This window comes from Staurois parvus, unplaced genomic scaffold (assembly GCF_062004578.1).
Source record: "Staurois parvus isolate SC_StPar_1 unplaced genomic scaffold, SC_StPar_1.0 ptg000155l, whole genome shotgun sequence".
In the NCBI taxonomy this organism is placed as follows: domain Eukaryota; kingdom Metazoa; phylum Chordata; class Amphibia; order Anura; family Ranidae; genus Staurois; species Staurois parvus.
This window is the reverse complement of record NW_028317951.1, coordinates 3,715,351-3,727,490: the sequence shown is the minus strand read 5'-3', so window position 1 is coordinate 3,727,490 and position 12,140 is coordinate 3,715,351. Positions and strand designations below refer to the sequence as shown.

Sequence of the window (12,140 nt, the reverse complement as noted above, 5' to 3'; positions counted from 1 at the left end):
CACCACAAGCACAGTGTCCCTTGTGACATTGCAAAACTGAATTGTCACTAATCAGCGACATGTCTGAACCATGCAGATGGATTCTCTTTTAACCCGTCACACATTCTACACTTTATAAAAACTCAAACATACTTCTTCTGGAAAATACACCTATACATATAAACTGAACTCCTAATAATCAAGAACGTTGGTGTTTCAGATTAACAGGTCCTGCTGACTGCCCGCCATAAAGGAGTATACCTTCTTCCCCCTTATACAGTCGTCACGCTCGTGTAATCCGTACAGGCAGCAGGGAAGAGACTCACACCTGACATATTACAACAACTCTAAAGCTCATGTCACAAGGTCACAGTGGATGATGATGATGACAACTCACCACAAGCACAGTGTCCCTTGTGACATTGCAAAACTGAATTGTCACTAATCAGCGACATGTCTGAACCATGCAGATGGATTCTCTTTTAGCCAGTCACACATTCTACACTTTATAAAAACTCAAACATACTTCTTCTGGAAAATACACCTACACATATAAACTGAACTCCTAATAATCACGAACGTTGGTGTTTCAGGTTAACAGGTCCTGCTGACTGCCCGCCATAAAGGAGTATTCCTTCTTCCCCCTTATACAGTCAACACGCTCGTGTAATCCACACAGGCAGCAGGGAAGAGACTCACACCTGACATATAACAACAACTCTAAAGCTCATGTCACAAGGTCACAGTGGATGATGATGATGACAACTCACCACAAGCACAGTGTCCCTTGTGACATTGCAAGACTGAATTGTCACTAATCAGCGATATGTCTGAACCATGCAGATGGATTCTCTTTTAGCCAGTCACACATTCTACACTTTATAAAAACTCAAACATACTTCTTCTGGAAAATACACCTTGTCTTGGAAATTCGCTTTAACAAATTTATCCTTACCGTGAGTACTCGCAGTTGGATGCGCAGAAATCCCCCATAAAGCTGTGCGAATCTCGCTTAACTCGACTGCAGCTAAATGCCACGATTCCTGCCCATCCAACTACTTTTAGCTTCTGTTGAGATGTGGGTGATTGGAGCTCCCTATACCTGGAAATGATCACACGACACTTTCAGTTTGCTGTTGGAATTCACATAGAGGAAGTTTTCATTCTCCCCTTTGGTTTTATTACAAATACACACACGCCCCCCCCCACATGAATAAGGTCAAACCCCTCCCACAGAACAATGCAATGGGGAGTGCCTATACACAGGATGTACATTCCGATTGGAGCATAGCCTTTCCTATTATCTATCACTGGTCCTCCCCCATGAGCCCTCTGAGGTCAGCAGATTTCCTCCCCTTCCCCCCATGAGCCTTCTGAGGTCAGCAGACTTCCTCCCCTTCCCCCCATGAGCCCTCTATGGAGAGCATATTTCCCAGCTCCTAGCAGTATGTTCATTCTCTGTACAAGCATCCCCTAGGAACATCAGTCTGTACCTGGATGGGCCCAATACGATCTTTATTAAAACACATCCATCCAGATACAGTTCAGGTCGGTAATGGGTTGTAAGATATGCATAAGCCTACACGCGGAGTTCGTACCGCTTGGCGCCTTGCGTTATGAAGTCCATGTGGTACTATGCTGCTGATATGTGGATACAGGCCCGCGGTCTACTGCCAGCGGCATTCGCATCGAATGCCGTGGTGGTATACACGCCGGTCTATAAGCGCAGATCCGCCATCTCGTCCATTACCGAGCTGAGTACTGTAATACATACATTGTACATGCGCATGGCCTAATTGCAGCCTTCAGAGCTTTAATTAAGCCACACGAGAGACATATGAATAACACTCATATATGACACATTTAAAGTTCAACCAACAATACAAAATTTCCATGACATTCCCTCCTGTTTTATCATATTCTCCTCGTGTCTCTTCTTGATTTTCTTCAGCTTGATGGGTGTAGTCTCAAAACCTCAAAGAGTTCCTGTAGTTGTCCCTGAGAATAAAGCTCCACGGGGTACCTGAAACAACAAGACCCGACGCAGACTCGACGCAAACAGGCTTGATTGAAGCAATGATCCTCAAGAGCGTTGGAACCTTCACTACAGGGAGGCTCTTGTAAAAACCACAAACAGACTTGTGATATGAATAAGGCTTGTGATCCTACGGTGGTCTGGGGAGATCCAGCAGCAGATTCTCAAATTGCCCCTGCAGACGGGGCCACACAAGGCTGGTCTCGGCCCAGACAGTTTTCCAAATCGCAGACACAAACCATGATGAGGCTTGAAGCTTGCTTGGAGGTCTTGGAGAATGTGGTCTTCAGGGAGATAAATTAGAGGGAAGCCAGGACGTAATCTGTAGAGAAGGTGGTTGGTTGGTGAGATCTTCCTCCGATCAGTGGTTGGAGTGGAATCCCAGGAGCGGGCATGGAGATGTGGTCGTCTGCCCGAGCTTGGCTTACACGGTCGATGAGGCAACAGGAACATCTCACCGCGGCATATAAGAGGCAGAGGAAAAAGAGAAGCATCAGGATATACACTTCCACTTCCTTCAACCAAGATCCGATGGAGAACAGGAAATCTCCCAATCCTACCAAACCCTTGAACGGATTCCAACCCTCACTAGCTATAGCTCTAGCTTTTCCCTGTAGTTCACTAACTTTGTCCATATGGGCCTGGACCTTGTCATCGGTGTCTTCTATCCAAGTACAACAATCCTCTCCGATGAACTCACAGAACCCCCCTTTGGCGGCTAAAAGATAATCAAGGGCCATCTTCTCCTGAAGTACTAAAATTCCCATCTGCCGTTGTTCTTGGGCAATTTCTCTGACAGCCTCTACGGTCTCGCTAAACATACTATCCACGATGACAGAAAAATTGTTCAGGCGCTTCATAAGTTCTATTCCCCATCCTGTCCATGAGGGGAACCAAGCCCATGCCTGGTCGCCCTCAGAGAACAGCTCCCTGCGAACTCTCCCTGCCATTCTTACCTTCTTGTGGACCATCAACTCTTCATGATCCATCACTACATAGGATGCTGGGACTAGCTTTATGAGGGCACACGAACCTTTTGCGTTCTGGGGAAATGTTCTATAGGCTGCCGAACCACACAGAAAATAGTATGGACCTGTCAGAGCAGAGCAGGAGGAGTTCCTCGTTCGGCCTCTGGCACTGAGCAACAGTTGCACAGACTGGGGGATTGCTCCCTCAGTCTGCACATCACATCCGTCCTTCCAACACACGTGGTCTGGTCGGTCAGTGTGGTTACTCAGAAGGGAAGTCTGGTTAGTCAGATTGACAGTTATACCTCTCTCACAGGTGGTAGTCCCAACAAACTTGTTACCTGTGCCAAAGCTGATTTTAAAGCACACCTGAGGGCTGCCTAGCTGTCCAGTTGCCCATAATGGACTGGTGAGGGCCCTACAGGAGCTAGAGCTAATATTGGTGCTAAAACTGATGTTACCTGCTAAAAATGTGTCATTAAGTTCTACCGACAAATGTCTACGTGGGGGCTGACCAGGGGTCCCTTGCTTTTTCATGCCGATGCGGATGTCATATAGGGCATGAACAGCGGCCATTGCGGACATGTGGTGACTGGGTGGGGGCTTAGAGCATACCCAACAGTTGGTTTTGTTGGCGGTTCTGGCTAAACGCAGATGCATTTTAAATAAAAGGTTGGGGTATCTGCCGTCTTTTCCTCTGTTCACACACATGTAAGACATACAAACAAAAAGAAAAAGGAAAATAACACCTCTCATTCTCTGGTGTAGCTGAAAAGCTTCTTGCAGTGGCTTGCGTGCACCCAGTTGTCTCGTCCCTCGAGCTTGAGTGAGGTAGGTGTCGTCAGCTAGACTTGGTATGGTCCGGTGAACCGTGGCTCGAGTCCGGTTCTTTGATGTTTCTTTAGGACGACCCAATCACCTGGCTCAATAGAAAGAACACCTGTTATTGCATTTGGATCAGGGAGCGATTTGCGAACCCGATGGTGTATCTTCTGCAGCTCCCGTTGCAGAGATTGCACGTAACCTGTAAGCTGTGAATGCAAAGACGACAACTGTTGAGGAAAGTACAACCCTGTTTTGGGAGGTCCCCCAAACAACACCTCGTAGGGTGACAGCCCATGTGGTTGCCGAGGGGCATTCTGGATGGAATAGAGGGCAATGGGGGGACACTCAGGTTAAGGTTTTTGGATATCGGCCATGATGTTGGAGATCCTGTTTTTAAGGATTCCGTTAAGACGTTCAACCTTACCGCTACTCTCGGGGTGATATGAGGTGTGTCGCCGCTGACTCCAGTTCCACCAAAGAAATGCAGTCATGTCCTTTGGAAGAGAGGTTAGTAGTGGACAAAGAAGAGATGTTAGCAGAAGAGGTGTTAGTATTGTTAGTCGTGTTGCAAAATTCAGCACTATCGTTGCTGTCCTCCCCCCCCTTCTCATCTTCCGACACAGGAAGGAGAAGCTGAGTTAAGAATAGTGCATCGTTTGATAGTGAGGTTAGTAGGGGTTAGGAGGGCTTTCCCCTGAGAGGGGTACCTTGCCTTGGATGTCCTGTTTTCGCAAGACCGTTCTTGCTGCACTGGTGTCCGTGAGGCAAGGGAGGGGATATTTTAATTCCTCTAGAAAAAGATGGATCTGGGCCGACACCGATTTGTCAACTTCCTATGAGGATTCATAGGAGTTACTTACCATGGTGGTCACTGGGGTGGAGGACTCATCAGGAATGAACTGCCACCGACCTTTAGGTAATTGGGGACAGCTCCTCCTCATGTGCCCCGTTTGGTGGCACTGAAAACACCTGGGTGGGGGCCTATCCTTCCTGTGACCCAGATCCCTTGGTTTTTCGTGTGGGGTCTGGGACATAAGAACTTTGGCCTTGTCCTGTTTTCTTCTATCCATTTCCCTCTCTATTGCCGCAAGAGTGGAAAGGATAGCAGGGATAGACATCTCATTATATTCGGGTCAGGCCAGAACCAGCCTTTCCCGAATTTTAATATTGATGCCTTCCAAAAATTTGGCCCGCAACAGAATGTGCGTCGCGGTCACCTTTACCCCTTCAGTTGGAGCATCAGGTCCAACTTCCAGATCCGCATCCAGTGCCGTCTGCTTGAGACGCCGCCAGAAGCAGGCGCTTTCCTCATTAGGACCCTGGGTGAGCTTCATCATGTCCGTAGTAGAGGTAGCACCATACATTTCTGGAAGCTTTGCCTTTAGCTGTGTACAGAACTCTTTGCCCCCTGAAGTCATCTCCTCATGAGTGGTTATAGAGCACCCTGCAATCACTGCACTGGCCACTTCCATGCCCACCTTCGCCCGCAGGATCTGTGCACAATCTGACCCGCTCATACCATAGCTGATCTGGTTTTGTCCAAACATTCGAGCAAATCCTCTCGGATTGACTCGATAGTCCGGGAGCTCAGCCAGAATAGTGCGGATCTCTGCCGGGGTGAAGGGGACATGCCAAACTACCCGTTCCCCTAAAGTCCGCTCCCTCTGTGCATTGGGAGGACCTTCAAATTGCTGCACCCTGACTGGATAGGCCTCGGTCCGGGAAGAGTGCAAGGGCTGGCCCAGTTTCATCGGTGGGCTTAGATTAACCACCTCGCTTACTGCACCTTCAGGTTTGAGGTCCCTCAGATCAGGGTATAGCTGGGGGGCAGGGGTCTGATCAGTGGTTCGTAGCGCTTTGATGCAATCCGCCCTGTTTCTTAACCGGGTGTCTATTCCCCTTGATTCACAGATAGTCTGCAAATCGGTTGTTGAGAAGGCTTCGTAGTTGGAAACAGAAGGAGCTGGGGTGAAGCAGGGAGAAGGGAGAGGCAGAGGTAGAGGCTGAGGCATAGATACAGAAGACATGAAAGGTACGTCAAGAGTGACGTCACTAACAGAAGAGACAGGTGCAGTTATACTTATCTCAGCCACTGTTGGTTGTTCGGGAACCCCAGCAGACCCTGATCCTGCCTGCCTTAGTAGAGTCAGTCCTGAAAGAGCTTTCTCCACCTCTGACACCGGATCCTCCTGTTTTATTCCCTCTGGAGGCCAGGTATACATCACCTGGTTCTTCCGGACAGACACCAGTTTATGTATGCCCTGCTTCCCTAATTGGATTGACCTGTGAAGCCATAGCTGTGCGATCTCTAGTTCTGACGCCTGCATCCGTGGTTCAAATTCAGAGATGAATTTTTCCCACCTCCATGCGTCAAATGTACCTTCCCGGGGAATTTCCCATCTGGTACCCTTCGACCATTTATTCCACCTTTTGAGGGGTTCTGTAGACTTCCCCCCCAAACTCACCTTCATCAGTTGTGCAGCTTTCCTTACCCTGAAGAGGGCTGGTTCCCCCTCTCTCTTCATGGACTGACTGCTGCCCATCGTGACTAGTCACTGGTATACAGTTGCAAGAAAAAGTATGTGAACCCCTTGGGATTACGTGGAGTTTTGCATGAATTGGGCATAAAATGTGCTCTGAACGTCATCTAAGTCACAACAATAGAAGAACACAGTCTGCTGAACATAATACTACACAAACATTAGATGTTACCATGGTTTAATTGCACATAACATGTAAACATTCACAGTACAGGGAGGAAAAAGTATGTGAGGCCCTAGCTTAATGACTTCTCCCAGAGCTAATTTGAGCCAGGAGTGAGCCAACCTTGACTCCAATCAGTGTGATGATATTGGATGTGTTGCTGACAGCTGTCCTGCCCTTAAAAAACATACACCTGTTTTGGGTTTACTGGTTTCAAGAAGCACTGTCTGATGTGAACCATGCCTCGCAGAAAAGAGCTCTCAGAAGACCTACGATCAAGAATTGTTGACTTGCATGAAGCTGGAAAGGGTTACAAAAGTATCTCCAAAAGCCTTGATGTTCATGTGTCCATGGTAAGACAGACTGTCTACAAATGGGGAAAGTTTAGCACTGTTGCTACTCTCCCTAGGCGTAGTCGTCCTGTAAAAATTACTGCAAGAGCACAGCGCAGAATGCTGCATGAGGTAAAGAAGAATCCCAGAGTGTCAGCTAAAGACCTACAGAAATCTCTGGCACATGCTAACATTTTTGTTGACACATCTACAATAAGGAAAACATTAAACAAGAATGGAGTACATGGGAGGACACCACGGAGGAAGCCATTGCTGTCCAAAAAGAATATTGCAGCACGTTTGAAGTTTGCAAAAGAGCACCTGGATGTTCCACAGCACTACTGGCAAAATATACTGTGGACAGATGAAACCAAGATTGAGTTGTTTGGGAAGAACACACAACACTATGTGTGGAGAAAAAAAGGCACAGCACACCAACATCAAAACCTCATCCCCACTGTAAAACATGGTGGAGAGAGCATCATGGTTTGGGGCTGCTTTGCTGCCTCAGGGCCTGGATGGATTGTTGTCATTGATGGGAAAATGAATTCCAGAGTTTATCAAGACATTTTGCAGGAAAACGTACGACCATCTGTCTGCCAACTGAAGCTCCGCAGAGGATGGGTGATGCAACAGGACAATGACCCAAAGCATACAAGTAATTCAACAAAACAATGGCTGCAACAGCACAGAATACGCCTTCTGGAGTGGCCCAGTCAGAGTCCTGATCTCAGCCCGATTGAAATGCTGTGGCATGACCTTAAGAGAGCGATTCACACCAGACATCCCAAGAATATTGCTACACTGAAACAGTTTTGTGAAGAGGAGTGGTCCAAAATGACTCCAGATCGTTGTACAGGTCTGATCTGCAGCTACAGGAAACGTTTGGTTGAGGTTATTGCTGCCAAAGGAGGGTCAACCAGTTATTAAGTCCAAAGGTTCACATACTTTTTCCTCCCTGCACTGTGAATGTTTACATGTTATGTGCAATTAAACCATGGCAACATCTAATGTTTGTGTAGTATTATGTTCAGCAGACTATGTTCTTCTATTGTTGTGACTTAGATGACGTTCAGAGCACATTTTATGCCCAATTCATGCAAAACTCCACGTAATCCCAAGGGGTTCACATACTTTTTCTTGCAACTGTATATCCCGCGTCCGGGTACTTGTTTACCCCCTGGAGCACTCGGTGGGATCCTACCGAGAGGCCTGATTCCACCACTTTCCCAGCACAGCGTAATTTATGTGATTCTTATCGATCACCCGAAGCGCATCAAGTGGCGGTCAGACTGAGAGCACACCTCCCACTCCCACAGCGCAATTTATGTGATCCTGACCACCCGAAGTGTTTGTGGTAACCAGGCTAAGCGTTACACTTCCCTGGACCGCCCACTCGCACAGCGTAATTTATGTGGTTCTCATCACCCACTGTGTTTGGCAGGCCACACCGCACAATGATGAAAGTGGCTTTTCTCTCCCTGCACACAGTAGCTAACACAAGTCAAAACAAAAAGAGGGGTTCTTGGATGTTACTTAGGGGTCACTGGTTGGCCGGAAAGCTGCTAACTGACCTTTAGGAAATTTGTGTAAAGAAAAAAACTTTCCTAATACACACAGAAAAACCCCTTTTCAACCTGAAAAACCGTTAAAAAGGACAAAGTGGATCCTTATGAAAAACACGGGACATTTCGCAGTAAAACAATTACACGGAGGTAAACCGAAAAACTGCGCCAAAAGTAACCTTGTTGCTGACGCAAAAATCACTCATACCAGCGCCGCTAAACGATCCACGTTACACACGCAATCTTCGCTGCAACCACCTAAAACCGTTTACACAAAAAGTCTGCTGGACGTGAAACACGTGACGCAGCAGCTTAAAACAAACCTGCTTTACAATAAGGAACTACTTTTAACAGGAAAAACACAAGAAAAACATAATCACTATACAAGAAATCTATGTGCAAAAACCCAAACTTCACCGCGCTCACTAAATGTGGAACACGTGAGGGAAAAACTCGCTTAACACACTTTAAATTGGCTCGCAATACGCGAAATTTAAAGCTAAAAGCAAACAACTTAAACTATAAAAATTTGGATTAAAAACACAAAATGGGTCAAATGCATATAGGAAACTTCATGCACATTGCATAGAGATTACTGCACATGTGGTAGTCAACAAAATGGCAACCAACAGGGAACACATGGCAGTCAACAAAATGGCCACCAACAGGGAAAGCACATGGGAACACTAGCCTCATAAATTGCCTCTAACCTCTTACATAAAACAGACTTTTGGACAGAACATACACTGGACAATTACACAACAATATGCAGCACACATACAACACAATTTGGTATAATCACAGGACAGACATAAAACACCAACATATCACACTAACATGCACATGTAACAGAAAGGACCCCCTGCTGCATGCTTGCTGGGAGCAGTAGTACCGACAAAACATTGCACAGACTACATACACACAAAGATCTTACAACAGTTAACAATTAACCTAAACCTTTCAGCACTGTAATGATTACCTCACGTGGAGGGGGGTAAAGCAATTACCACAGTACCTACAACCCGCAAATACTTACCTAACACTATGCAACAACTTTTATCCGCTAAAACATATACCCGTTTAATTTTTGGTTGGAAGATTTTTAAACTTGACCAAATCCAGCCAACCAAACCCACCCCTCTGCTGCTCTCCGCAGAGACAAACCCTTGTCTTTCACCCACAAATCAAGATTTTAGGACCAAACTAGGTCCTTGTTAAGCGGAATTCACGTTAGCTAACAGAGAGCGAAATCAGCCACACGAACGCGCAAAAAGCGATCCTCTTAATGGCAGAGAGACCTGAAATGTGCCGGCATACTTTTTGCTAGTTCATGATGGCTCATTCCCCCCTCGAACTTGGTTAGCTATCGCAGAATTCGCGTTAATATCCACTGGCTCGCCAAACTGTCTTGGAAATTCGCTTTAACGAATTTCTCCTTACCGTGAGTACTCGCAGTTGGATGCGCAGAAATCCCCCATAAAGCTGTGCGAATCTCGCTTACCACGACTGCAGCTAAACGCCACGATTCCTGCCCATCCAACTACTTTTACCTTCTGTTGAGATGTGGGTGATTGGAGCTCCCTATACCTGGAAATGATCACACGACACTTTCAGGTTGCTGTTGGAATTCACATAGAGGAAGTTTTCATTCTCCCCTTTGGTTTTATTACAAATACACACACGCCACCCCCCACATTTCAACAGAAGCTAACCCATTTGGATGGGAAGGAATTGTGTAGTTTAGCTGCAGTCGTGGTAAGCGAGATTCGCACAGCTTTATGGGGGATTTCTGCGCATCCAACTGCGAGTACTCACGGCAAGGAGAAATTCGTTAAAGCGAATTTCCAAGACAACCTACACATATAAACTGAACTCCTAATAATCACGAATGTTGGTGTTTCAGGTTAACAGGTCCTGCTGACTGCCTGCCATAAAGGAGTATACCTTCTTCCCCCTTATACAGTCGTCACGCTCGTGTAATCCGTACAGGCAGCAGGGAAGAGACTCACACCTGACATATTACAACAACTCTAAAGCTCATGTCACAAGGTCACAGTGGATGATGATGATGACAACTCACCACAAGCACAGTGGCCCTTGTGACATTGCAAGACTGCATTGTCAATAATCAGCGACATGTCTGAGGCATGCACATGGATTCTCTTTTAGCCCGTCACACATTCTACCCTTTATAAAATCTCAAACATACTTGTTCTGGAACATACACCTATACAAATAAATTGAATTCCTAATCATCACTAACGTTGGTGTGTCTGGTTAACAGGTCCTGCTGACTGCCCGCCATAAAGGAGTATACCTTCTTCCCCCTTATACAGTTGTCACGCTCGTGTAATCCGCACAGGCAGCAGGGAAGAGACTCACACCTGACATATTACAACAACTCTAAAGCTCATGTCACAAGGTCATGGTGGATGATGATGATGACAACTCACCACAAGCACAGTGTCCCTGGTGACATTGCAAGACTGAATTGTCACTAATCAGCGACATGTCTAAACCATGCAGATGGATTCTCTTTTAGCCCGTCACACATTCTACACTTTATAAAAACTCAAACATACTTGTTCTGGAAAATACACCTATACATATAAACTGAACTCCTAATAATCACGAACGTTGGTGTTTTAGGTTAACAGGTAATGCTGAATGCCCGCCATAAAGAAGTATACCTTCTTCCCCTTTATACAGTCGTCACACTTGCGTAATCTGCACAGGCAACAGGGAAGAGACTCACACCTGATATATTACAACAACCCTAAAGCTCATGTCACAAGGTCACAGTAAGGGGCGGACTGACAACTCATGGGGCCCCTGGGCAATAGTAGATCATGGGGCCCCATGTGTCCCCACCCACACTCAAGCCACACCTACACAAAGCTCAAACTACATAATGCACTGTTTACATTATATGCATTTGTGGCAGCCATCCTCCACATATTGCATCCCAGCTGCATAGAAGAGCCCATCAGCAAACTGCAGAAGCTGTTGGGCCCCCACGTTCAGGAATGAGCCAATGCCCAATTATTGTTTGCAGCTCAGGATCACAGAGATTCCCCTTGCTATTGCTGGGAAGCCACCAAAGACATGACAGGTTCAAAGTTGGCGGCCATCTGAGAACCTGTCAGGTGCCCACAGGCTTCCCAACCATTCCTCCAGGAATCTCTGTGAGCCTGATCATTTGGTTAATATAGCACAGCCTGCATATAAGTTCCTGGCTTCCTTTTGTAGAAGCTGAAGGGAACTTTCAGGTATAAATTTGGACAATGTGCAGCAGCTATCTTTGTAACGCAACCAGGTGCGTTTTATGAAACCAGTAGGCTTGTGTACAAGATCATAACTTGGGCCCTAATACTAGATAAAAAGGTGTGGTGTATGCAGCACTCTGCTAAAAAATTGGGGGTGCTTTTCAGGGGTCTGTAGATAGCACCTGCTTGCTACGTAGTACAGTAAAGATTCCCAATGATTGAGGGGTTAAAGTGGTTGCAAAGGCTCAAGGTTTGTTACCTTTATGCATTCTATGTATGAAAGTAAAAAACCTTCTGTGTGCAGCAGCTCTGGCTGCAGAGCCGGAGCTGTGCGTGATCCTTGTGAGCGGGCTGCAGAGGAGGGGCTTGCCATGCCTGCTCTTGACTGTCTCCGTTCTGTACTCAGGTTAAGGGATATGTGTGTGTGTGAGGTGACCTTCATGTCACTGATCTATGGGGACTGACAG

The 12,140-nt window shown here is 46.5% G+C and overlaps 1 protein-coding gene across 6 annotated transcripts in view; it reads right to left on the bottom strand.

Moving 5' to 3' along the window:
- Nucleotides 1–1,108: 1,108 nt before the first annotated feature.
- The window catches only part of LOC149463253 (endogenous murine leukemia virus Env polyprotein from Emv-2 locus-like), a 61,439-nt gene continuing 50,407 nt past the window's right edge, over nucleotides 1,109–12,140 (bottom strand). For 3 of the 6 annotated variants that reach the window (XM_089675430.1, XM_089675427.1, XM_089675429.1), the window contains exon 2: nucleotides 1,109–3,905. In XM_089675430.1, the coding sequence (XP_089531556.1) occupies nucleotides 2,314–3,738 (1,425 nt within the window). In that variant the 5' untranslated portion in view covers nucleotides 3,739–3,905 and the 3' untranslated portion in view covers nucleotides 1,109–2,313. The remainder of the gene's footprint in view (nucleotides 3,906–12,140) is intronic. The other 3 variants (XM_089675425.1, XM_089675426.1, XM_089675428.1) reach the window with 1 other exon arrangement.